The sequence below is a fragment of the Ranitomeya variabilis genome, chromosome 2 (genome assembly GCF_051348905.1).
Source record: "Ranitomeya variabilis isolate aRanVar5 chromosome 2, aRanVar5.hap1, whole genome shotgun sequence".
NCBI classification, from domain to species: domain Eukaryota; kingdom Metazoa; phylum Chordata; class Amphibia; order Anura; family Dendrobatidae; genus Ranitomeya; species Ranitomeya variabilis.
The window spans coordinates 25560421-25587758 of record NC_135233.1 but is presented as its reverse complement, the minus strand read 5'-3'; the positions used below and the strand labels follow the sequence as shown (position 1 = coordinate 25587758).

Sequence of the window (27338 nt, the reverse complement as noted above, 5' to 3'; positions counted from 1 at the left end):
GCTTCCTGTAGTAGTAGGAGCTGGAGGCAATGGTGTAGTGTGGGCTGCTAGCGCCCAGGGCAAGGGAAGTATTTTGCACCCCTAACCTGTGGGCAATTAGAATTCCAAGTTCCTTCCACCAGTCCGGTTTTGATCTCCCAAGCACATGTACTCTCCTTCACAAAAATAAAAAAAAACAAAAACAACACACCACACACACGGTGTCAGTGTGGATGTGCACGCCTTCCTCTCTCCAGTTTTCAGCGGTTGCTCGCTACACTTCCATGTATCAGCATAGCGAGCAGCCAAAAGTACGAGTGTGCATGTTGTGAGGCAGTGAGGGGGATTATATGTGAGGGTCGATATGTGTCCCCCAGGATGTGGACGGAGTACTATTGGGCCCGCTGGAGCGACTTGAGTCCACAGCAGGACACCTGCGAGTCACAAGGCAAAATAAAAGTAAGTGTGGACCTGGTCAAGCTATTTGGCCAAGGCAAATGTTCAGGAAAACCCATAAAGGGCTTTTATTTTTGGAGCGGACTACAGGATGGTAGTGGGGCAGTTCACTCTCTCCAAGCCGGGTCTTACAAGTGACCCATGGCCACAGATTCCAGTTAAAAACCCTTCAGTAAAGGGTTTGGGGTGTCAGTGTTTGTGTAACAACTCTGCTGGCATCACGGCATGGCCTCGCATCTCTCACACTATCTTACCCACTGCTCCAGGTCATGTTGTGGTTTCTGTTTCATGCCAGCTCCATATTCTGTGCCTCTGCTCTCTGCATGCTTCCTGGCTGTGTGTATAGGGGGGCGGCGCCTGAACTCTCTGGTTCTTATAGGAATCAGGTGCATCTGTCTAATGTGTACCTGACCAATTGCCAGGAGGCCTCCAGTATATAGTACAGCTCCACCCAGTGGTCTGGGCCTGTGCAATGTGTTAGCTCAGTTTGTGTTTTGCTTCTGAGTTTGCCAGGCCTAGCTCTGAGTTACTCCCTCTCTGGAGGCTTTTCTCTGTGTTCTTGATCTTGTTTTCTGCCCTCCAGGAGACAGAATATCCTGGTCCCTGTGTCTTTGTCCTTGTGTCTTGTTCCATTGCCTTGTCTGAACTTAGTCTTATCTTTCTCTGTGGTTTCCTTCCCTGTTGTGTCTTTCCTTGTGTTTCTCAGTCTGCTTATGCTCTGCACTCTTGCGGCTCTGCCTGCTCTGTACCTTTGTGGCTTTACCTCTGCTCCGCACTCCTGCGGTTCTGCTCCTTTCTACTCTGCTTATCTTCTGCTGCTGCAGTAATCTCTTGCTGCAGCTCCTCTCCGCATTCCTTGTGGCTCCGCTCTGCTCTGCTTTCCTGTTGCTGAAACCTCTTGCTGCAGCTCCTCTCCACATTCCTTGTGGCTCCGCTCTGCTTAGCTTCTGCTGCTGCAGTTATCTCTTGCTGCAGCTCCTCTCCACATTCCTTGTGGCTAAGCTCTGGTTTGCTTCTGCAGAAATCTCTTGCTGCACCTCCTCTCTGCATTCCTTGCGGTTCTGCTCTGCTTAGCTTTTGTTGCTACGCTATCTCTTGCTGCTCTTCTGCTCCTATCTGCAGCCTTGCACTTCTCATCCTGTGTGAACAGGTCCCCACCAGTTCCTTCATTCTCCTTTCCTTCTGGCTTGTTTCCATACCTGCATCTCTTGTGTGAACAGGTCCCAACCTGTTCCTTCATATTTCATTCCTTTCTGCTTGTTTCTTTTCCTGCATCTTCTGTGTGAACAGATCCCTACCTGTTCCTTCATATTTCATTCCTTTCTGCTTGTTTCTTTTCCTGCATCTTCTGTGTGAACAGATCCCTACCTGTCCCTCCATACTACATATCTGTACCTGCACCTCCTGTGTGAACAGGTCCCTACCTGTCCCTCCATACTACATATCCATACCTTCACCTCCTGTGTGAACAGGTCCCTACCTGTTCCTTCATACACCACACCAACCAGCCCTGTGTTCTGTGCCTGCCAGCCCTGTGTTCTGTGCCTGCCAGCCCTGTGTTCTGTGCCTGCCAGCCCTGTGTTCTGTGCCTGCCAGCCCTGTGTTCTGTGCCTGCCAGCCCTGTGTTCTGTGACTGCCAGCCCTGTGTTCTGTGCAGTGTTTCTGCCAGCCTTGTCTCAGCCGTGCCAGTCTACTCGTCTGAGTTTAAGCCGTGCTCATCTGCCAGTCCTGCCAGATGCCCGCACCAATCCTGGTGTTCCTGTCTCCCAAGTGGGATCAGCAGCCACAGCCAGACACCACCCTGGACCAGCACCTGGCAGCTGCCTGCTGCACAAGCCTGACCTCACCATCAGAGGCTCCAGTGAAAACCCAAGCAGCTGTCACGCCCCTTCCAGGGTAGTCTGGTTTGTGGCAGTGGGGCCACAAATCCCCTGAGCTCACGCCCACCAGTCAGAGCGTGAGCATAACAGTTTGTTTGCAAGTAGCAGAGCAGGTGGCTCTGCAGTGTCCAGCTTGTGTAAGGCAACACAGCGCCAAGAGCAGCGAGCACCTGGCACGCCGCAGCGTGATACGGTGGTGCAGTCGACCACAGCAACCAGTCTTGTATACGGAGTGTTGTGACGCCCCGGCTGCGATCCGGAGGATACTGTGTGCGGTTCATTGTGCGAGTTGTTTTGGACATTAAACATGTAAATCTTTGGATTGTGGGAGGAAACCCTCGCAAGGACTCCCTGCAGAGGTCTTCCTTGGAGACATTTGAACCCAGGACTCCAGTGCTGCAAGTGTGCTAAGTTAACCACTGAGCCACCGTGCTACCCGTTTCTGCTTTTTGTTGAAATCTGACAATAACTATTCAAAATCATGAGCCTGGAGACAGGATTGCAGCCAGGGACCATAGAGAGACCAGACAAGTTCGGTAAGGTTCCTGGCCAGATTCTCCCTGCACCACTCCAGGTGACTGACAGGTCTCCCCCTATGTACATACACACACGAGGGCGAGGCGGGGGTATCCAGTCGGCGACCGCATCAGAAGCTCATATCTCCCTATGGTCCCCAGTCGGCTCTTCGGTGTTTCAGAGAAAAACATACCTGGCTGTAATCGTGCAGATTTGGTTTGGGCGCCATAAATCGAATGATGTGTTCTCTTTAATATCTATTATGTTAGTGTTTAATTGTGACAGCTTTCCAAGGCGGTTCCCATCTCTGCTCCTCACAAAACTAGAAGTGAGTGGAGAGCACAGTACAGCACACCTGACTCAATACTCTTACTGCCTATGCAGATAGCAGCGGTAAAGATGAGTTAGTCATTTGCTTCTGCGCTCTGCATAGTCAGTTACTTAGGTGACAAAACTCAATTAATCCTGATAGCTTTGTCATCTTACCATTGGCCTGGTGGGCGCTCACTGCACCAAGGCCAAGAAGAAACAAGGTAGGATGGGGCAATATTTTGTGCCACCATAGACTTTGGAGTCCCGTGTTCCCCACGCTTTGCCTCTGTCTGGAGAGAATATGGTGTTAGATGCAGATAACCATCTTGGGCTGCTTGGGTATGCTGGGAGCTGTAGTGCTGCAGATTACCAGTACCTGCAGTGCAGGGGTCAACAATCTACCCCAATTACCGTCTCAGGGCTCTAATCCCGCCACATGCGGCATCAGGGATGGAGAAGGTGTAACAGGAAAGTGATATTTCCAGAGATAAGAACATGGATTATCCAGAGAAAGCGACGCACAGAGGAGTCCTACTGGTGACGAATCCTGACTGGGATTACCTGCACTTCACAATAATTCCTATTAATATGCCGTAATTATAAAAATAAATCCCCCACCCCCCCTAATATGGTAATTGACGTGACATGAAAGTTGCTGGATTATCTGATAATCTGAATTATAGGCTAGTCATAAGAAGGGCAGCACGTCTCCTGGAATCTGCTAAAACCTCCCAAATAACAGCATTTCCAGGAGGTTTCTTGTGCCCCGACCTCCACCAGCGGCCAGGCTGCAGCCCCTGTGCTTGCTCTGTACATGTAACGAAGCAGTAACCCAAACAATAGATACATAGTATCTAACACACCACTCAAAGAGAAAGAGTAAAAAAGTAACACATTTTATTGAAATACCATTTTTACAGAATTCATGACAAAATACAAAGTAAGAGGAAAGGATATTTACCCGAGTAGGATGTACAAAAAATAGGATAGAGCCAATAAAAAATGGCCACATCTCTAAAGTGCAAGGTGCAGGTATATAGAGAATTAGTATTAGCATATCATACCATCAACATGGTGTCATGCACAGAAGGATAGCCATACCGCTTTATCAAGGGGGAAAGAGAAATTGTGCGTGATAAAGCGGTACGCGAAAAGCGCGTCGGGGCTTTCTGTGATCGAGGACAGGCGTACTACATGGGTATGTGTTAGCTGCTGTAATAATTCTCTATGTAATTGCACTCTGCACTTTAGAGATATGGCTATCCTTCTGTGCATGTCACCATGTTGATGGGATCCTATTTTTTGTGCATCCTACTTGGGTAAATATCCTTTCCCTCTTACTTTGTATTTTGTCATGAATTCTGTAAAAATGGTATTTCAATAAAATTTGTTACTTTTTTACTCTTTCTCTTTGAGTGGTGTGTTATGATACTATGTATCTATTGTTTGGGTTAGTGTAAGCACACACCCCCTCTATATTTCCTTTGCGATTCTCCTTTCACGGTGAAGGAACTACCTTATCAGCATTGATATGTTTGTGGACATTTTTGTATATGTAACGAAGCAGATAGTAAAAATCTGCTCAGGATCCGGATATTTCACATACATTATAGTCTACAGTTCTGTGACGGATTATCAGATGCCAGATTACATAAGGCTCCACAGCTGCCCTGCTCAGGTATAAAAGAGTGCTAGGCAGAGAATAAAGGGTTAATCAGTTAACACTCCTGAAAATATTTATCGGTGGACCTCAAACATGACCCCGCTAAGTGGTGGGGCGAGGGGTGTGTATGGCCGGGTCACTAGCATTGAGGTATGAACGGACAGTAATGGGTCCTGCTGTAAATTATCACATACAGATGCTGAATGGCACTGCCGTCCTAATTAAAGGCCAGGGGAAATCGTAAATTATACGCACTGGACTGGAGAAATATACTGTACTGCTGGAGCCAAGATAGGCAGGAGAACACCAGGGAGAAGAGCTAGGAAAGAGGGCAGAGAGAGAAGATGGAAGGAAGACTGGATGGTGCGGCTCCACTGTTAGGTAAGGGTCAGCCATAAAGTGAGACATCCCTTTCCATAGTCTACACTCACTACAGTTTTTCCTTTGTCCATCCTTTCCCTAGGAAACAGCGCCACTTTTGACCACAGGCTGTGTATGGTATTGCAACTCAGCCCAATTCTGGTTGTGAATGCCAAGCAGAGCCCGCGAAAGACGTGGCAGTCTTTCTGGAGGAAGAGCGATCCTTTGTGACTACTAGTTCTGTGTAGCCCAATACCCAGTGGAACGCCCCTTTAAGTAAACATGGATATTATCTGTTCAGTCTGATATAAAGGACCCATTGGCGCTGAGGTCTGTGCGTCTCGGTTCCTGCGAGTTCAGACTTACGGGATTTGCTTTCTTCTCATTATATTTATACTAATTAGGTGACGTAATAGTGATCTGCGGAGCCAACACAAGCGGCGTCAGCCGTGCCCGGGGTTCCGTACCCACACTGTGATCCTGCCCGCAGCAGAGCGGTCCCGTAGGGCTCATGGCAGCAGGTGGCAGTGAACCGCAGCTGGGGCTCCATGTCCACCTGCCAGATATCTGAAGCTTACTCAGTGGATGATTTATTTTTATTCCAGTTTACAATTTTTATTTTTTTTTAGTTTAATTTTTTTTTGCTGCTTAGATAAATGTTTATATGATCTGCTGGCTTCCTTGGTAAATTTTCAATAACACTGCACTTCTGTGATGAAAACACGCACCAGATAGGCCTTGTGTAAAAAGGGTATACACGGTGCCCAGTGGTCTGTACAGTGCACAGTGCCTCGTCACAGGGGTATACACAGTGCCTAGTGGTCTGTACGTGCACAATGCCTCGTCACAGGGGTATACACGGTGCCCAGTGGTCTGTACGTGCACAATGCCTTGTCACAGGGGTATACACAGTGCCTAGTGGTCTGTACGTGCACAATGCCTCGTCACAGGGGTATACACGGTGCCCAGTGGTCTGTACAGTGCACAGTGCCTCGTCACAGGGGTATACACAGTGCCTAGTGGTCTGTACGTGCACAATGCCTCGTCACAGGGGTATACACAGTGCCCAGTGGTCTGTACAGTGCACAATGCCTCGTCACAGGGGTATACACAGTGCCCAGTGGTCTGTACGTGCACAATGCCTCGTCACAGGGGTATACACAGTGCCTAGTGGTCTGTACGTGCACAATGCCTCGTCACAGGGGTATACACAGTGCCCAGTGGTCTGTACGTGCACAATGCCTCGTCACAGGGGTATACACAGTGCCCAGTGGTCTGTACAGTGCACAATGCCTCGTCACAGGGGTATACACAGTGCCCAGTGGTCTGTACGTGCACAATGCCTCGTCACAGGGGTATACACAGTGCCCAGTGGTCTGTACGTGCACAATGCCTCGTCACAGGGGTATACACAGTGCCCAGTGGTCTGTACGTGCACAATGCCTCGTCACAGGGGTATACACAGTGCCTAGTGGTCTGTACGTGCACAATGCCTCGTCACAGGGGTATACACAGTGCCCAGTGGTCTGTACGTGCACAATGCCTCGTCACAGGGGTATACACAGTGCCTAGTGGTCTGTACGTGCACAATGCCTCGTCACAGGGGTATACACAGTGCCCAGTGGTCTGTACGTGCACAATGCCTCGTCACAGGGGTATACACAGTGCCCAGTGGTCTGTACAGTGCACAATGCCTCGTCACAGGGGTATACACAGTGCCCAGTGGTCTGTACGTGCACAATGCCTCGTCACAGGGGTATACACAGTGCCCAGTGGTCTGTACGTGCACAATGCCTCGTCACAGGGGTATACACAGTGCCTAGTGGTCTGTACGTGCACAATGCCTCGTCACAGGGGTATACACAGTGCCTAGTGGTCTGTACGTGCACAATGCCTCGTCACAGGGGTATACACAGTGCCCAGTGGTCTGTACGTGCACAATGCCTCGTCACAGGGGTATACACAGTGCCCAGTGGTCTGTACGTGCACAATGCCTCGTCACAGGGGTATACACAGTGCCCAGTGGTCTGTACAGTGCACAATGCCTCGTCACAGGGGTATACACAGTGCCCAGTGGTCTGTACAGTGCACAATGCCTCGTCACAGGGGTATACACAGCGCCCAGTGGTCTGTACAGTGCACAATGCCTCGTCACAGGGGTATACACAGTACCCAGTGGTCTGTACGTGCACAATGCCTCGTCACAGGGGTATACACAGTACCCAGTGGTCTGTACGTGCACAATGCCTCGTCACAGGGGTATACACAGTGCACGATGCCTCGTTACAGGTGTATACACAGTACCCAGTGGTTTGTACGTGCACAATGCCTCGTCACAGGGGTATACACAGTGCCTAGTGGTCTGTACGTGCACAATGCCTCGTCACAGGGGTATACACGGTGCCCAGTGGTCTGTACGGTGCACAATGCCTCGTCACAGGGGTATACACGGTGCCCAGTGGTCTGTACGGTGCACAATGCCAACTTACCATTAGACACCAAGATGCCCGCTTACATGTGTCCCCTCTGCTGAGAGATAAAACCCTTAGAGTAATGACACACACGTTTTCTGCAGCGTCAGGAAGTTTTCCCACTTGATTATGAGGAAGCAGGGGCCACAATGATGATGACCCCTAGAAGGGCCCTCCACATCCTCACTGTGCAGGTCAGGCTAGACATGTCCTCAGGAAGGGAGGGTGGGGATTGTAGTTCTATCTGAGAGGCTGGCCATCACCTCGCCTTTTTCTAGGCATGAAAGGTTGTACAAGACGCGACGTACCGGCCGTGACATTACCGCACACTAGGATTTCCTGTGATGCGACAGCCGAGCATTGGCGCAATAAGAAATCACAGCTGTGTGGACACCTAAACCTATGGTCTGGAGCCAGTAACACCTCCGGCCATAGAGATCCCACCTGGAAGGAAAGAATCCTCCCACATTTTGGAATAAGAGCAGCATGTTACTCCTAGCACAGTGCCACCATTGTGCCAGGTTGCTGCCCTCCTTGTGAAGACTGTGTGATGCCAAGTCTCAGGGTTTTCTGGCATTACAGCTGCTCCTCACTCACATGGATAAGGTTGAACTGCAATACTAGCTGCAGCCTATGGGAAAGGGTGGCGCTGTTTTTATCTTCTAATCTTAGAAACTTCTCTTAGTAAAGGTTTTCACATGAAATGGTTAATCGAGTCCAATAGAGGAAGAGACAGTCTATCACACGCTTGGTGAATCCCATTGGTGAAGATTGAAGCTTTTGGGCTCAATAAAAAACGGTCAACAGGGGCCCCAACTATCATGGGTCTTTATTAATATTGGTCTTGTTATATAGGAATTTTCTCATGGTGGTGTGGTCAGCTTCAGAGCTGCATTTAGACATTTTTGCAAGTGTGTGCTCATTGCCTAGGTAGCCAGCCACCTCTGTTAGATTTCAGAGGTGGCCAGTAAACTGGTCAATGAGCAGTGAACTAGAAAAGCTACCAATCCCTCTGTTCTCGAACATGGAGATGATTTTTTAATAAATGCTTTTAATAAGACCCCTGTAACCTGTTCTGGCCACATGATGGTCGCACAGCATAATTAGAGATCCGCTTTGTAACGAGCTGCAGACCTGCGTCACCATCACAACACCAGGGAGGATTATTGTTGGCTTCACTTTGGAAGCAAGTAAGATTCTTATTGAATGACAGCGAGCAGAGATCTTAACAGCAGCAAACAATTAATACAATAAAGTATATTACACACAAAAACAAAAACACAACAACACAACAATTGAGAGGAACCCATTAGATTTCCCTGCAGCTCTTTTGTAGAAGCTGAAAAAACAGCAGGAAAACAGAATTTTTTTAAATTATATATACCGTATATATATATATATATATATATATATATATATATATATATATATATATATATATCTCTCAAGAAAATTCTGAACAAAAGTCATCAATAGCCAGCATTTTTATTAGTCTATGTTGTTTTACCGTGGGCAATGTTTTGTTACAATGTATCAGTGCGAAACGCTGCAGCATCATGCGGCTATGTTCCGGTGAGGAGTGTTTGATGCCGCAGTATTTCTGCACCTATTTACGCTATGTTGCTTTTCATTGAGTTTTCTCACGCTGTGGTTTTAGTTTTTGATAGTTCATAGTATTTGGCTTTGACAACTTTTTTGATAGACTTTAGGTGTGGATTCGATGTGTTTCCATTCTGGAACCGCACTAAAAACACAAGTGTGTTCTTTACCTGTGGAATTTCCATCTCCGATGTGGAAAGTTTTTGGGGAAAATCTGCACAGAAAAACTCATTGTATGTATAGGGAAATGGACGTGCTCCGGACAGGAAACTCGCACTGCAGATAAGTTTAAGCAGTGTAAAAAAAAAAGCACAGTGTCAATGAGACATCTATAAATCCCATCAACATTGCCGGACTTATAAAGATGCTGCGTTTTTGCTGCAGCGAAGAAAGAAAAAACACCAAAAGCTCATTATAGGAATGTAGCCCAAGTGTCTGTCCTGGAGCCCAGGCCGATCTCACTGCTATTACCGACACTGATACATTGTCACAAACCCATTACGACTGGGTCAGGCCAGAGACAGAATTATAAAACTACGTAACAGGAATCACTGGCAACATTCGAGGAGGAGATGGGTCACTATTAGTGATGAGCGACCGTGCTGGGATAAGGTGTTATCTGAGCATGCTCGGGTGCTGAGTGTCTTCGGCGTGCTCAAATAATACGTTCAAGTCTCTGCGCCTGTGTGTCTCTAACAGCCGCAGCACATGCAGGGATCACCTGTTTGCTAAGCAATCCCTGCATGTGTTGCAGCTGTCAAACATTGGTGAGACATGCAGCTGCGGAGACTTGAACATATTATTCGAGCACACTGAAGTCACGCGGTTAGCACCCGAGCATGCTCAGATAACACCTTATCCCAGCACAGTCGCTCATCACTAGTTACTATGAACAGGATTTCTTGTACAGTGTGAAGGAGGAGGCTTTCACTCTCCGAGAGCAGGCAGCGATCTTAAACAATCCAGACATAATGCAGATTACAACGTCTCATTATGACCCATCTGGAGAGCTGACACTTAGAATCCCAGTGATACTTTTTAGCTCATAAATGACTGAATCAAGGAATCCAAGGAGCGGACATGTAATCTGTGCAGCACCCATGTTATACCATCGTCACCAGGGACCCTCACCTCGACTTATCCGCTGCTTCTCTCCAGACAGGATCCCGGGGGTGTCAATGACGCTGATGCTCTCCAGGACGGGGTTGGGCAACTGAGCACAGACAAACCTGCAGAACAAAGGACAAACCAGTATGAGAAGATTTACTGTAGACGTTTCTATGTGGAGTCTGAGAAAGGTTAGACGAGTTAATACGTGGACCACAGCAGCACAGAGTATTTCAGGAGGGAATATTACAGCAGCACAGAGTATTTCAGGAGGAGGGAATATTACAGCAGCACATGGTATTTCAGGAGGGAATATTACAGCAGCACAGAGTATTTCAGGAGGAGGGAATATTACAGCAGCACAGAGTATTTCAGGAGGAGGGAATATTACAGCAGCAAAGAGTATTTCAGGAGGAGGGAATATTACAGCAGCACAGGGTATTTCAGGAGGGAATATTACAGCAGCACAGAGTATTTCAGGAGGGAATATTACAGCAGCACAGGGTATTTCAGGAGGAGGGAATATTACAGCAGCACAGAGTACTTCAGGAGGGAATATTACAGCAGCACAGGGTATTTCAGGAGGAGGGAATATTACAGCAGCACAGAGTACTTCAGGAGGGAATATTACAGCAGCACAGGGTATTTCAGGAGGGAATATTACAGCAGCACAGAGTATTTCAGGAGGAGGGAATATTACAGCAGCACAGAGTATTTCAGGAGGGAATATTACAGCAGCACATGGTATTTCAGGAGGGAATATTACAGCAGAACAGAGTATTTCAGGAGGGAATATTACAGCAGCACAGAGTACTTCAGGAGGGAATATTACAGCAGCACAGGGTATTTCAGGAGGAGGGAATATTACAGCAGCACAGAGTACTTCAGGAGGGAATATTACAGCAGCACAGGGTATTTCAGGAGGAGGGAATATTACAGCAGCACAGAGTATTTCAGGAGGTAATATTACAGCAGCACATGGTATTTCAGGAGGGAATATTACAGCAGCACAGGGTATTTCAGGAGGGAATATTACAGCAGCACATGGTATTTCAGGAGGAGGGAATATTACAGCAGCACAGAGTATTTCAGGAGGAGGGAATATTACAGCAGCACAGAGTACTTCAGGAGGGAATATTACAGCAGCACATGGTATTTCAGGAGGAGGGAATATTACAGCAGCACAGAGTATTTCAGGAGGGAATATTACAGCAGCACAGAGTATTTCAGGAGGAGGGAATATTACAGCAGCACAGAGTATTTCAGGAGGGAATATTACAGCAGCACAGTATTTCAGGAGGGAATATTACAGCAGCACAGGGTATTTCAGGAGGGAATATTACAGCAGCACAGAGTATTTCAGGAGGGAATATTACAGCAGCACAGAGTATTTCAGGAGGGAATATTACAGCAGCACAGGGTATTTCAGGAGGGAATATTACAGCAGCACAGAGTATTTCAGGAGGGAATATTACAGCAGCACAGGGTATTTCAGGAGGGAATATTACAGCAGCACAGAGTATTTCAGGATGGAATATTACAGCAGCACAGGGTATTTGAGGAGGGAATATTACAGCAGCACAGAGTATTTCAGGAGGGAATATTACAGCAGCACAGGGTATTTCAGGAGGGAATATTACAGCAGCACAGAGTATTTCAGGAGGGAATATTACAGCAGCACAGAGTATTTCAGGAGGGAATATTACAGCAGCACAGAGTATTTCAATACAGTAATGTGCTGATCTAGTAATAGAATGCAAATGGAGTGTTAAATAGCAGACGGACCAGAGTCGCCCAGCAGCACAGAGTATTTAATGAAAGGCGCGTGCTGGTCTTATAGGAGGTCACAGACAGAGGGGGGCGGGGGGAGTCAGGATCACCAGCAGCATGAAGCATTTGTGAGAGCTCACATACTGGAAGCAGCGGCGACCCCAGCAGCACAGAGTATTTCAGCAGTGTGCGGATACTGAGGGGCAGGCGAGGCCGCTCCTGTGATATTCGTTTTATCGGCCTCTATAATTTGCACAGTTCTGGTGCTGGACACGTTGTGCACCGCTCCAATGAACTGGAAAATGCCCTGGCCGGTTATGGACCCTGCATGAATAGAGCGGCCCCGTTACATAAGAAGCCGCTCTGTCCGCTGCCGTCATACAATGTGTCACATGTCCGCTCCGCGCCGGGCAGAGCCGCGGTCACAGGGCTCCAGTGTGAGGACAGAAGAAGCGGTCCCCCGGCCTGACCTCACCATCAGGACGGGGGAAAGAGGGGCAGGCGGGCAGAAAACTCCACCAAATATCCACAGCAATGACAAGAACTTGTAGAATCTGCCTGCAATAATCAACTGTACTATGGGACCTAGAGAGTTAATCACTCAGCTTTCCCAGGCTCCGGATCTGCCCATCCATGTAATGACCTGTAGAACGCTACTCCGGGAAACCTCAGTGACAACTACTCCCATCAGAGCCGTCACTTCTACAGAGGAACAAAACAAATAACTAGAAAATAGCTCCGCACTAGAGGGTTTTGTACAGCTCTAATGTGATGAGACTAAAGAAGCAACTTTATAACACCTCAATCAGAAAAAAAAAAAAATCCCAATATTTAATGTACACAGCTCTCCTGCAGACCTATGCGTCTCCATAGCTACAGACAACCATCGCACCCTGTGTGTAGTCTGCTACATTATAGCACCCAGTCTCCACCTGTCCTCATGACAGTGGCTTTACACATTGCAATAATACCTACGATTCTGCTGGCACAAAGGTCCGCATAGGAGCTGTATACACAAAACGGAAAAATAGCTTAACCCAAGACTATGGATAAAAAAGTTACTTAATTTTAGCTTTAAATGTGCTGCAACAATAAAAAAAAAAAAAAAAAAAAAGTTTCTAAGGCTACGTTCACATTTGCGTTGTTGGGCGCAGCGTCGGCGACGCATGCGTTGTCATAAGATCCTACAGATCGGGACTTTCGGCGCAGGGAAAAAGCTACAAGTAGCGTCCCCTGCGCCCTGTCTTGTGCGTCTATATGACGCATGCGTCGTAAAACGCAGTACAACGCATAGCGGCGCATGTCCATGCCCCCCCCCCATGTTAAAGATAGGGGCGCATGACGCATGTGTCGACGACGCTGCGCCCAACAACGCAAATGTGAACGTAGCCTAAAGTATTCACACCCTTTAAAGAGAATCTGTCAACAGGTTTTTGCTACCAAAGAGTAGCATGATGTAGGGGCAGAAATGCAGATTCCAGGGATGTGTCACTTACTGGGCTGCTTGCTGCAGCTTTGATCCAATCACGGTTTTCTCTGCTGGAGATCTAGCAGTGATCTTGAACGCCGAGCTCTGTAGAACCACGACCACAACGTGGTATCCGAGCATCTTAGATAGCATCCGAGCATGCTCATATAACACATTGTCAGAGAACATTCGCTCATCATCAATTGGCATCTTTCTGTGTACCCTGTGCATAGGCAGAAAGCTGCCAATCAGTGGTGAACGTGAGGCTATGCAGAGCACTGCTAATTTTAAATAAAGAGAACAAAAATCTGCAATAAAAGGGTAAATGAAGATCTAATATAAGACACAAATCCACATAAAAGGGTCAAGACAACTCACGTGACATTCTAAGTGACCCACCCTGTAATAACCACTCCTCCCATCAGACCCGCTCCGTCAGGCATTTAATTAGAGCTTAGAGGACAAACATTCCTGTGGTGTCACTGAGAGATGGTCTCGTGTGATCCCGACCTCACACCTCATCAGTAGGGCTATGCGACTATTCACACCTCGGTCACTGCGCACATTCCTGATATTCCTACCAAGACCCAGAGGACGGACGGATCCCAGCACAGCGTACAGGGGCGTTACCTGGCCTTTAAGGGCACAGTCAGATGGCCGGATAAATCACACCGAGATCGGACAGCAGTGCACGGACTGGCCGCGGATCTCCCGAGTGTGACAGTCCATGTATTTCTATGCTGCTGTCACACTTGGGTCGGGAGATCTGCGGCCAGTCCGTGCGCTGCCTTCCAGGCTCGGTCCGGTTTATACGGCCGTCTGACTGCGCCCTTAAAGAGATTCTCCGGGCAGAGGAAAATCTGATTAATAAATCACCGGAAAAGTGGAAAACATCAAGCTCTGCCAGGAATTAACAAAATCATGTCTGGAAACAGAGCTGGTTGTTGGCTCCGCACCGTGCAAATCTCACACCACACCGGCTCTACAATGTGCAATTCTCACACCACACCGGCTCCGCACCGTGCAAATCTCACACCACTCCGACACTGCACCATGCAAATCTCACACCATGCCGGCTCCGCACCATGCAAATGTCACACCATGCCGGCTCCGCACCGTGCAAATCTCACACCACGCCGACACTGCACCATGCAAATCTCACACCACGCCGGCTCCGCACCATGCAAATCTCACACCACGCCGGCTGCGCACCGTGCAAGTCTCACACCACACCGGCTCCGCACCGTGCAAGTCTCACACCACGCCGGCCCTGCAACATGCAAATCTCACACAATGCACCATGTAAATCTCACCACGCCAACTCTGCACCGTGCAAATCTCACATCAAGCCGGCTCCGAACAGTGCAAATCTCACACCACGCCGACTCTGCACCGTGCAAGTCTCACACCACGCCGACTCTGCACCGTGCAAGTCTCACACCACGCCGGCTCCGCACCGTGCAAGCCTCACACCACGCCTGCTCCGCACCGTGCAAGTCTCACACCACACCGGCTCCGTACCGTGCAAGTCTCACACTACGCCGGCTCTGCAACATGCAAATCTCACACGATGCACCGTGTAAATCTCACCACGCCGACTCTGCACCGTGCAAATCTCACATCAAGCCGGCTCCGCACAGTGCAAATCTCACACCATGCAACTTGCAAATCTCACACCACGCCGGTTCTACACTGTGCAGTTCTCACACCACACAACGTGCAAATCTCACACCACGCCGGTTCTACACTGTGCAGTTCTCACACTACGCCGGCCCTGCAATGTGCCGAAATACCATATGAGGCTTTTCATAACATTTCAGCAAGCTAAGGCGGATGTGCCTTCACTCCGCCATCTCTGGGGCATCGCCTCCTTTGTCCTGTAATCTCCATCATGCTGTACAACATATCTTGCTGGGTTCGCTTACAGTACAAGCGGTCTCGGGGGAGCACAGATTTTGCTGTTAAGCTTTTAGCAAGTCATTGGACACAGCGCGGAGCTCCTAGCTCTGCATTACTGTGGAGGGTAAACACTGCTGGATGCAGAGAACAGACGCGGGCCGTCGTCTAATTCCAGTGTATGACAGATAACAGCGGATGCTCAGACGTCCAGTCCGAGAACTGGGGGATCCGTAACTGGCTTATATCAATAGGGGCTTCACACAGTTACTGAACAGAAGAGGAGGAGAGGGTGAGGAGGGAGATGAAGCTGCAGTCTGTCTCCGCCTGTGTGTGAGAGGGGAGGAGGAGCAGCAGATATGGCGCTTCATAAACACGGCTTTGGAATTAGGTCAGACTGCTTGCTAGTCTAATTGGCACAACGTCACCTTCCTCATGGAAAATACAGATGTAGCAGTGCTGAGATTGTTATCTGGTGCAACGGCATAATGTGTCCCCTCTGAACTCCACGAGACTGCAGCTAAACTGCCAGCATTACAGACATAACACAATACAATAAAAAGGAAAAGTTCAAGGACACAGTCAGCTCTGCTCCATCTGTAGATTATTAACGACTCAAGCTGATCAAGTACTGACCTGTTCAGAAAAGCATTTCCAAAGGCATTCAGTTTTCGGAAGGGTTTTTTGGGGTCCACCACTAGGGCATTGCCGGGAATAACACCTTCAACATCCCCCTGCATCACCGCGATGAAGGAGTCGGTGGTGGGCTCCGGCCCGATCCTCATCCCAGGGAAGTCCTGTTCTAGGAGATACCTGAGGAGGGAAAAAATGGCGGATGTCACACAAGTTCCTGCGGAGAACAGTAAATTATCTGGATAAGCCCCCATCAAGAATCACCAGAATATTCTGTGTCTACACTGGATGCTACTGTAACAAACCCTCAGCTATGACACGTATGCGATCTACGTAAGTTTTCACAAGCATGTTCCCATTCACTGACAGCAGGAAGAGGTTCTGCAGTTACGGGCATATTGCACGCGGCATTTTTCCTACCAAGACATGCAGACATTCCTGCACCACATACGTAACGTGTGCACAGGCCCTAAAGGTGAAGTCCGAGTCATGGAGGCGACAATCAGCAGAAGTGAACCAGAACAACTTTTTTTTTTTCCTAACAGAATGCAATTTCTCATAAACAAAAACAATTGCCGCCGGCCGCTGCCATGTCAGTTATCGCAATTACACCATTTTACGTGACGAGCGAGATTGTGAATGTGCCATTGTGCGCAATCTCTCTACCGTGGGAATAATATAGGTTTATTTAATACCCCGCCAGGTAAACTCAGAGCCATCAATAAGGCCCATTCACCCTCTTACATCCGTCTCAGAAGCCAAACATTTAAAGGGACAGTGCATTATATTGTGCCTGTGCAGAGTACAGTTCTCCAAGAGCACGTGCGACAAAAATGGCAAAATCCCCTTCTGCACCTATAAATAAAAAATCTCATAAGATTTGACAGTCATGCATTAACATATACCCCTTTTAATACTGTAGTATTGTTACAGGCCTCTTAAAGTGGAGATTCTGGTTTCTCAGAGAACAGAAGACAGGACCACCTGGACTGATTTCCCATAAAGATCTATAGGGGACAAGACCCCTTTTGCACTCAGACTTCTGTAGCTCGACCTGACCAAACACAAGAGATGACCACTAGCTTATTACCTGGCCATCAGCTATTCCTCCTGACTGCACCATTAGGGCTCGCTCACACCAGCGAATAAAGCAGATGAGTGCAATCCAGAATTTTTTTTATTTAATGTATATATAAGTACGGGCCAGTGCATATCTGCCATTACTTTCTCATGCTGATTCAGCAAGAATTGGATTGTACGCATCCATACAAGTCTATGGGTGCATGTGAAACATTGGGCTGCACTCTGATGTCACCCGAGTGCAGTGCGATTCCTGCAGACGCTGGCAATGGAGGAGGCAGAAATTACATTCTCAGTCTCCTCCGCACCATGGCGTTAAACACATCGGACATTCTGAAAAGCAAAATAAACACGCTGCGTGGGAACACGGCCTTAGGCGATCGTGTCAGGTTTCCATTACCAGAAATCTTCGCGCAGAGGTAAAGGGACTTTGAGCTTTATGGAGGATTTCATAAACTGATAACTGGTGAAATCTCCTTTGTGAATTTGACGGTTTTCTGAGGTCCACGACCGGAGTAATATTTCTGCCGGCACTGCAGCTGTAAGGTGCCATCTTACTCCAGCGGCCCCGTTCATTAATAATGGCGTCAACAACAGCCTTGAAGGGTCACTGTATGTGACTGCAGACTTGTGACTCCTCACAGCGGGAACTGTGCCCTGGAGAATCCCGACAGCGTACACCGTGCGTGCCGTGAGGATTCACAAGTCTGAGGTCACATAGCCCCAAGCCTGGACAACCCCTTTAATGAATTGGGGCCTTTGTGTATCAATTTGTTACCATTTTTCAAAACCTCTGCTTACTGTCAGTGAAGAAACATTCTGTCTACACCTGGAGGCTGAAAATCATTACATGCATTAAACCTTTCACATCTGAGGGTTTGCTACAATGATATGTAGGCTAAACAATGCTCTGCAAATTGCACAACTCACTCTTTCGTTTCTTTCCTCCTATTGGTTACAATGTATCAGTGCAGATAAAATGTACCAGCCTGAAGGTATTGGGGTATTTACCTTATTTAAAATGAAAAAAAAAAAAAAAAAATGGCATTACTCCTACGTTCCTCATACTCCCCCGAAAAATCTCCCCTTTGCCTCCGTGTCTCGCCCATACATCTACGCTGTGCCCCTCATCAATCATTGAAGAGCAGAGATGTCCTCTGAAGCTCCGGACCCCATTAACCCACATGTATAATTTACCACGTACCCATCATAATGTGGAGACCTTCTATAATCAGCAGATTATAATGGTGCGGCAGAATTATGGGAGCGGCTGCCATCAGTCACATATCATGTAAAAGGTCTCTCCGGAGTCATGTGACATTAGGTAGTGGTCACGGGGGTGAGGACTGTTCCCCAAGGACGAACACTAAAGCCCCCTGATAACAGAAAGCAGTAGAATGAATCCCACTGTGCAGCTAATGAGAGACCAACAGACATTTGGGGTATAACGACCTTTCAATGACGTCTTACAGAACGAGGCTCCGGATGCATAAAAACAACATTAGACCTAACTATGGGGCGAGTTATTCAGAAAGGGTTAATTAAATGAAGATGATGGAGTGAGAAAGTCGTTATGTGTAATCCTGCCGCGGGTCTAGACTATCCTGCAGAGGCGATTATTACAGGCTACAAATAGGAATATTGGGCACAGATGGGAGATTAAGACCATTTGGAAAAGTTTCCCTTTCTGGGAAAGTAGAGTGACGAGCAATATGGCCGACAGTCAGGGGTGGACATACCACTGGTGCAACTGTATAGGGGCCCCAAGAAGTCAGGGGGGCTCCACCAGATCCAAAGGAGGTAGAATTATGAGTGACTGGACTGCAAAGGGCGCATATATTGTTCTTACCCATGGGATCATTGTGTCCGTCAGTGCCGATCCTATTGGAGAATTTATTCAAGTGAATGATAAATCAGGGGTCTAAGAAAGTTGGGTGATGAGTGAACATGCTGGGAAAAGGTGTTATCTGAGCATGCCGATGTGCTAACTGAGTGACTTCGGCGTGCACGTAAAATATGTTTGAGTCCCTGCGGCTGCATGCTTCACACCTGTTAGACAGCCACAACACATGCAGGGATTACCTGCGTGTCTATCAGCTGTGAGACATGCTGCCGCGGGATCTCAAACATATTCAAGCACGCCGAAGTCACTGGGTTAGCACATGAGCATGCTAAGATAACACCTTATCCCAGCACGTTCACTCATCACTAGTGACAATCACTACAGGTGATGCAATGCTGGTTATTACTCCTCCAATTACTAGAAAACACGCCTAATATATAAAGTGTACCTGTCATTTCAGGAGACTTCAGTACTGTGTGAACATGAGGAACAACAACATTTCTCTCCATTATAAGATTATAATTGTATCCTGCGTTTTGCATCAGTTTTCCCCTCTGCAGTCTCCATCTCAAATTTCCAGTTGTTTCTGAGCTGGTGAGTGTTGAGTATCTGCTCTGGTACCCAGCATACAGAGACAATGAGGGATTACTGCTCTCCAGTCTCTATGTAGCACATGCTCAAAAGCAGCAGCCCGGAGGACATTATACAGGAGTACTGACCAGTGTAGCTGTGAATCCAAACATTGAAGCAAGATAAACACTTACTAAAAAGTAGAAGTATCGGTGACATTATACTGGAGTACTGAGCAGTGAATTCAGTGCTAGGGTGAGAAACCACTTACTAGAAAGTAGAAGCAGCATGGAGGATAGTATGCAGCACTACTAAGCAATGAAGCTGTGAATCCAGTGCTCAGGCAAGGTAAATTTTTTGATGGTACAGATTTCCCCCCACACACACTATTTCTGCACCCATTAAGTAAAATACATTACTTTTTATTTATTTAGTATTTTTGAAAAAAAAATATAAGTCATCGTGGAAACAGCCTTACTAGAAAGTGGCAGCATCGCATAGCAGTACTAGATTATGCACTGTGAATCCAGCACTGGTGTGAAATAAAACAATAAGCAGCTGTAACCTGATCCCTCAGTGAATGGACAGTCGATCTTGATTGGACCAATACAGATTTTAGCCATTTTTATAGAGTGAATGATATGTTCAGGGGGCAGTGGAAGGAAAAGAAATGGCTCGGAAGTGCAGAAAAAAAATATTTCTCCAATAAGATACATTGCAAGGCTTCTTATATTTGCACGCACTATTGATCTATGCAAAGTTCATTGAAAAGACAGCAGCCATTTATATCTTCATTTGTGTGATATTATATAAACACACTTTGGAGCATATGTTTAGTTTTACTTTCTCTTTAAGTTTCACTTTGATGGGCAGTCCTGTGTAAAATCGGACATTTGCTCCACTTACAGTCCATGCATCATTTATGACAGGCGCCAACTGTGAGTTGAGAGCCTCTAAAAGGTCCCTGTACTAACGGGGGAAGCAGATAAAAGCAGCTCAAGGGGGTTTCCAAAGCAAAATCATTGTATAAAGAAGAGTCCTGGGACTTTCTAGTGCACTTAATTCATCATGGTTTTAACCATCTGAGCTTGCTGTCAGTGAATGGAAACAGCCAAAAGGATGGAGCCCAATCCTGACCTAATAATTCTCTGACCGGAGTCCAGGCTGTTTATCTAGAATGGATGCAATTGTAGCAAACTCTCAGCTCTGAGAAGTACGAGATGTAAGCAAGAACAATCCTAGGTATCTGCAGCAAGCAGAGATATTGTAACTGGTTAGGAATGGAAGCACAAAATATAACAGAAGATTGCTGAATTTTACATTATGTAACGATTAAGCCCCCTTTTAAATGTTGTAGTCTGCAGAGATTATAGGACCCCCCCCCCAGTGAGGCTGCCGTCACACTATCAGTATTTGGTCAGTATTTTACATCAGTATTTGTAGCCAAAACCAGGAGTAGAACAAATAGAGGAAAAGTATAATAGAAACATCTGCACCACTTCTGCATTATCATCCACTCCTGGTTTTGGCTACAAATACTGATGTAAAATACTGATAGTGTGACGGCAGCCTAAGATGGATGGATATTGCATACCTAAGACTAGCACAGTCAGAGCCCCCATAAAGCCTGTCCTCCTCACTATGGAGCCCCTACCGGATGAAGGTGGTCTTCCCAGTAGAGTACTGTCAGAGCCCCCTATAAAGCCTGTCCTCCTCACTATGGAGCACCTACCGGATGAAGGTGGTCTTCCCAGTAGAGTACTGTCAGAGCCCCCATAAAGCCTGTCCTCCTCACTATGGAGCACCTACCGGATGAAGGTGGTCTTCCCAGTAGAGTACTGTCAGAGCCCCCATAAAGCCTGTCCTCCTCACTATGGAGCACCTACCGGATGAAGGTGGTCTTCCCAGTAGAGTACTGTCAGAGCCCCCATAAAGCCTGTCCTCCTCACTATGGAGCACCTACCGGATGAAGGTGGTCTTCCCAGTAAAGTACAGTCAGAGCCCCCATAAAGCCTGTCCTCCTCACTATGGAGCCCCTACCGGATGAAGGTGGTCTTCCCAGTACAGTACTGTCAGAGCCCCCATAAAGCCTGTCCTCCTCACTATGGAGCACCTACCGGATGAAGGTGGTCTTCCCGGTAGAGTACTGTCAGAGCCCCCTATACAGCCTGTCCTCCTCACTATGGAGCACCTACCGGATGAAGGTGGTCTTCCCGGTAGAGTACTGTCAGAGCCCCCTATAAAGCCTGTCCTCCTCACTATGGTGCACCTACCGGATGAAGGTGGTCTTCCCGGTAGAGTACTGTCAGAGCCCCCTATAAAGCCTGTCCTCCTCACTATGGTGCACCTACCGGATGAAGGTGGTCTTCCCAGTAGAGTACTGTCAGAGCCCCCTATAAAGCCTGTCCTCCTCACTATGGAGCACCTACCGGATGAAGGTGGTCTTCCCAGTAGAGTACTGTCAGAGCCCCTATAAAGCCTGTCCTCCTCACTATGGAGCACCTACCGGATGAAGGTGGTCTTCCCAGTGGAGTACAGTCAGAGCCCCTATAAAGCCTGTCCTCCTCACTATGGAGCACCTACCGGATGAAGGTGGTCTTCCCAGTAGAGTACTGTCAGAGCCCCCTATACAGCCTGTCCTCCTCACTATGGAGCACCTACCGGATGAAGGTGGTCTTCCCAGTAGAGTACAGTCAGAGCCCCCTATACAGCCTGTCCTCCTCACTATGGAGCACCTACCGGATGAAGGTGGTCTTCCCAGTAGAGTACAGTCAGAGCCCCCTATAAAGCCTGTCCTCCTCACTATGGAGCACCTACCGGATGAAGGTGGTCTTCCCAGTAGAGTACTGTCAGAGCCCCCTATACAGCCTGTCCTCCTCACTATGGAGCACCTACCGGATGAAGGTGGTCTTCCCAGTAGAGTACTGTCAGAGCCCCCTATAAAGCCTGTCCTCCTCACTATGGAGCACCTACCGGATGAAGGTGGTCTTCCCAGTAGAGTACTGTCAGAGCCCCCTATAAAGCCTGTCCTCCTCACTATGGAGCACCTACCGGATGAAGGTGGTCTTCCCAGTAGAGTACTGTCAGAGCCCCCTATACAGCCTGTCCTCCTCACTATGGAGCACCTACCGGATGAAGGTGGTCTTCCCAGTAGAGTACTGTCAGAGCCCCCTATACAGCCTGTCCTCCTCACTATGGAGCACCTACCGGATGAAGGTGGTCTTCCCAGTAGAGTACTGTCAGAGCCCCCTATACAGCCTGTCCTCCTCACTATAGAGCACCTACCGGATGAAGGTGGTCTTCCCAGTAGACTACTGTCAGAGCCCCCTATACAGCCTGTCCTCCTCACTATGGTGCACCTACCGGATGAACGTGGTCTTCCCAGTAGACTACTGTCAGAGCCCCCTATACAGCCTGTCCTCCTCACTATAGAGCACCTACCGGATGAAGGTGGTCTTCCCAGTAGAGTACTGTCCCACCAGCAGGATCATCGGTTTGTTATCAAAGTCGGCATCTTCCAGGGCCGGAGAATGAAACTCGTGGAACTTGTAATATTCTTCCAGGGGCAGCAGTTTGGTCTTGTACAGTTTCTTCAGCCCATCACTGACCGTCTGGAAAACTTCAGGATCCTTTTTCCTCCGGTCGTCGTTCCCCAGCCAGCTGAACATGTCTGGAGGCAGAAGTGGGGACAATTTAGGGAATTAACAAGGTCAATATTTTGCAAAATAGAAATAAAAAAAAATTTGCAAAATATTTCCGGATTTATTGGAAATATATGGACCACTGCATCCAGGGAAGCAAAAAAAAAAAATCAGAACAGGAGGCAGATTCTGCTGTGATCTGCTCAGCACTGTCAATGTAAATGATACAATCTGTGATCATAAGCAAAAATAAAAGCCCCCTTCAATGCAATGTGCAGGATTCTGCTCTCCAGTGCTGAATGAAACGGGACTGGACCCACAGATGCACATCTGCCTTCCCAGCTGGATTTAAATGTCAGCAGCCCAGGAAACTGGAGTACACCGGAAGTTCCCATCTCCGGGCAAGGCATCCCATGTTACATCTATGGATGAAGCCGGAAAGGGCGGTGCCATGCTGGTGGGTGCGGCACACGAGCTCCTGTGCAATGCAGGGATTACCTGCGTGTGCTCTGCCGCCATCTAGTGGTGGAAAGCGGTAAGACAGGTCACCTTTTATAGACTAAATTTAGCTCAGCGCTATAAATAAGTGATGATTTCATTACTGATTCTCTCAATTAACACTTAACAGCGGCCATAAGAACAATTAACGACGTAATCATTACCAAGCAGTATAATTATGGCTGTCTTTATTAACCATTAGGAGTCTAGCAGAGTTAGTCTGCGTGTACTGTGCAATTATATCATCCCAGTTTATGACAGTGCTGACAGTAAGGCATTTAAAGGAGCCGGTTTGTTTTTTTCTCAGGAGATGAAGCGCGATGTGATGATACAATTCAGTCCAGTGTAGCAGGATTTCTACATTTCTCCAGCGCCCTCTGGTGGAGGCCCTGCTTTTTCCCCTGACATTGTAGGGGTCAGGATATGGCTCAGATGACCCATTAGGAGGGAAACTAGTGAAAAACACCCAAACCAGACTCCTATATTGTTATCAGACCCACTTTATTATTATAAGACCCCACGCCAGAACCCCTATAGTATTATAAGACCCCATACCAGACCACTATATTATTATAACACCTCATACCAGACCCCCTATGTTATTATAAGACCCCATACCAGAACCCCTATGTTATTATAAGACCGCATACCAGATCACTATATTATCTACATTCATATTAGGCACCAGACCATATAATAACGTCATACCCCTCCCAAAAATATATTATTACACCCCACAACAGACCACTATATTATTAGACCACACAACAGACCCTTATACTATAAGATCCCAGACCAAACTCCTATATTAATATCAGACCCCACACTAGACCCCCTATATTGGCAGACCCTGCAACAGACCCCTTCTAATGATGTCAAACCACCCACCAGACCCCTATACTGTCAGACCCCTATATTATCCGACCCCACACCAAACCCTTATACTATAAGATCCCAGACGAGACACCCATTAATATCAGATCCAACACTAGACCCCCTATATTGTCAGACCCTGCACCAGACCCCCCTATGTCAAACCCCATAACAGACCCCAATATTATCACACCCCACACCTATATTACTATTATAAAGCCTGCCATGCCACATACTATATATTAATATCAGACTCCACTCCAGACCCCTATTTTATCAGACCTCACGTTAGACCCCTATATTAATATTAAATCACAACCAAATGTCCATATTAATATCAGACCCCAGACCTTGTTATCAAATCTCACACTATAGCCATATCTCAATATTCAACCCCAGAACAGATCAATTTATTATCAGATCCAACACAGGACCCTATGTTAATATTAAATCACACGCTAGATCCCAAGCTAGTCCCCTATATTGGTATCAAACTGCACACTAAACCTGCTATACTACTGTCAGACACCACACTAGACCCCTACATTAATATCAGACCCCTCACTGTGATGCTATATTGAAGTTAGACCCCACATCTGACCCCTATATTAATATCAGACCTCACACTAGACCCCTATATTAATATCAGACTCAATACCAGACCCCTAAATTAATATCAGAACCCTCATTCTGCTACTATATTGATATTAGACCCCACACCAGACCCTATATTAATATTAGACCTCACACTAGACCACTATATTAATATCAAACCTCAGATCAGACACCTATATTAATATCAGACCCCACCCCAGACCCCTATATTAATATTAGACCCCAGTTGAGACCCCATATTAATATTAGACCCCACATCAGACCCCTATATTAATATCAGACTTCAGACCAGACCCCTATATTAATATCAGACCCTGCACCAGACCCCTATATTACTATCAGACCCCACACCAGACCTGTAAATTAATATTAGACCCCCACACCAGACCCCTATATTAATATCAGACCCCACACCAGACCCCTATATTAATATTAGACCCCAGTTGAGACCCCATATTAATATTAGACCCCACACCAGACCCCTATATTAATATTAGACCCCAGTTGAGACCCCATATTAATATTAGACCCCACACCAGACCCCTATATTAATATTAGACCCCAGTTGAGACCCCATATTAATATTAGACCCCACATCAGACCCCTATATTAATATCAGACTTCAGACCAGACCCCTATATTAATATCAGACCCTGCACCAGACCCCTATATTACTATCAGACCCCACACCAGACCTGTAAATTAATATTAGACCCCCACACCAGACCCCTATATTAATATCAGACCCCACACCAGACCCCTATATTAATATTAGACCCCAGTTGAGACCCCATATTAATATTAGACCCCACACCAGACCCCTATATTAATATTAGACCCCAGTTGAGACCCCTATATTAATATTAGACCCCACACCAGACCCCTATATTAATATCAGACCCCAATTCACACCTTTTGGCACATTTCGGCCATGGTGCACTTATTTTTTCTACAATATTCATAATTACATTATGGCTCCATTTTATGGCAAAAGAGATGCAATTTTACAGTGATTTGGAACATTGAGGTAAAAACAGTGGGATTGTGGTGCCCCCTTCTGGAAAAAAAATCAGGTTACATGAACTTTCACTCTTGTGTGGATCCGTGTGTTACGGACAGACGTCTGCTAGTCATGGACAGTGATCTGTAGTGAATCTTTCCATCAGTCGTGCAGCGGACATTCTTGTTTTTGGAGTCAGCAGCCACCATTACTCTGCAGTTACATAAGTTACTTACTTTGCTATTTGTGATGGAGGCCTCGGAACGGCTTCACATGGAGAACTGTTGTCTAACCTGCAGTGAGTCTATAATCGGCAGCTGCGGTGTTCACAACCATAGAAAACTGTCATTTATAGCTAAATTAGATGCACTAGGCCCAAAGTGTTTGTGTTGCCCATAGCAACCAATCAGAGACCACCTTGAATTTCTCCAGAGCAGTTTTAAAAATGAAAGCTGTGCTGTGATTGGTCGCTAGGGGCAACAAAGAAAGTGTGACTGTTAGATGAGGCCTAGTAGAAGATGTCTTCATATCTTGTAGAGGACTGTCACATTTTTTGGGAAGGGTGGGTGGCAGTATTTTGAATTATGTATTTAAGGTGACATGCCACTTTTTATTTAGGTCACACCTCAAAGGCACAGAGTTTTTACCTCAGTGGATGATCATGCATCCATGGGTCGGGCTTGGATATGAGAGAAGGCAGAGATGGAACTTTGCTCTGTATGTCTTCTCGATTGCCACTTACTCTATTTTTACATGAGTTGTATTTGGCCATAGCAGCTAAAATCTCATTTCTGAGGGCAAGTCCTACAAAAAAAGAAAAAAAAAAAAGCTAATTAACAATAATAATTGTTAAAAAAAACACCAAAAATGACATTAAACACAAAATCATTCCACCCAAATCATTTTCTATATCAAAATAATCATCAGAAACTGTCGGAGATGAACTAATTGTTTGCACAGATTTGTTACAGAAACGTCTATGACTTAATAAAAAAAAGATCAGTTTTTATTTACACGAATGGACGTGTTTTAGCGGCAAACAAGTGGATTTCTGCAAGCGCGTTCAGATGACTGGATGCAAAGAACAAACTGCTCTAATGTGAATACA

The 27338-nt window shown here is 46.9% G+C and overlaps 1 protein-coding gene across 4 annotated transcripts in view; it reads right to left on the bottom strand.

Moving 5' to 3' along the window:
* The window catches only part of EHD3 (EH domain containing 3), a 64250-nt gene extending 37592 nt beyond the window's left edge, over window positions 1-26658 (bottom strand). The window contains exons 1-4 of one of the 4 annotated variants that reach the window (XM_077282133.1): window positions 26524-26658; window positions 23045-23273; window positions 16114-16290; window positions 10368-10465 (exon numbers count right to left, since the gene is read on the bottom strand). In XM_077282133.1, the coding sequence (XP_077138248.1) occupies window positions 10368-10465; window positions 16114-16290; window positions 23045-23273; window positions 26524-26566 (547 nt within the window). In that variant the 5' untranslated portion in view covers window positions 26567-26658. Of the gene's footprint in view, window positions 1-10367; window positions 10466-16113; window positions 16291-21257; window positions 21308-23044; window positions 23274-23564; window positions 23636-26466 lie in introns of those variants that run through there. The other 3 variants (XM_077282135.1, XM_077282134.1, XM_077282136.1) reach the window with 3 other exon arrangements.
* Between the last annotated feature and the right edge of the window lie 680 nt (window positions 26659-27338).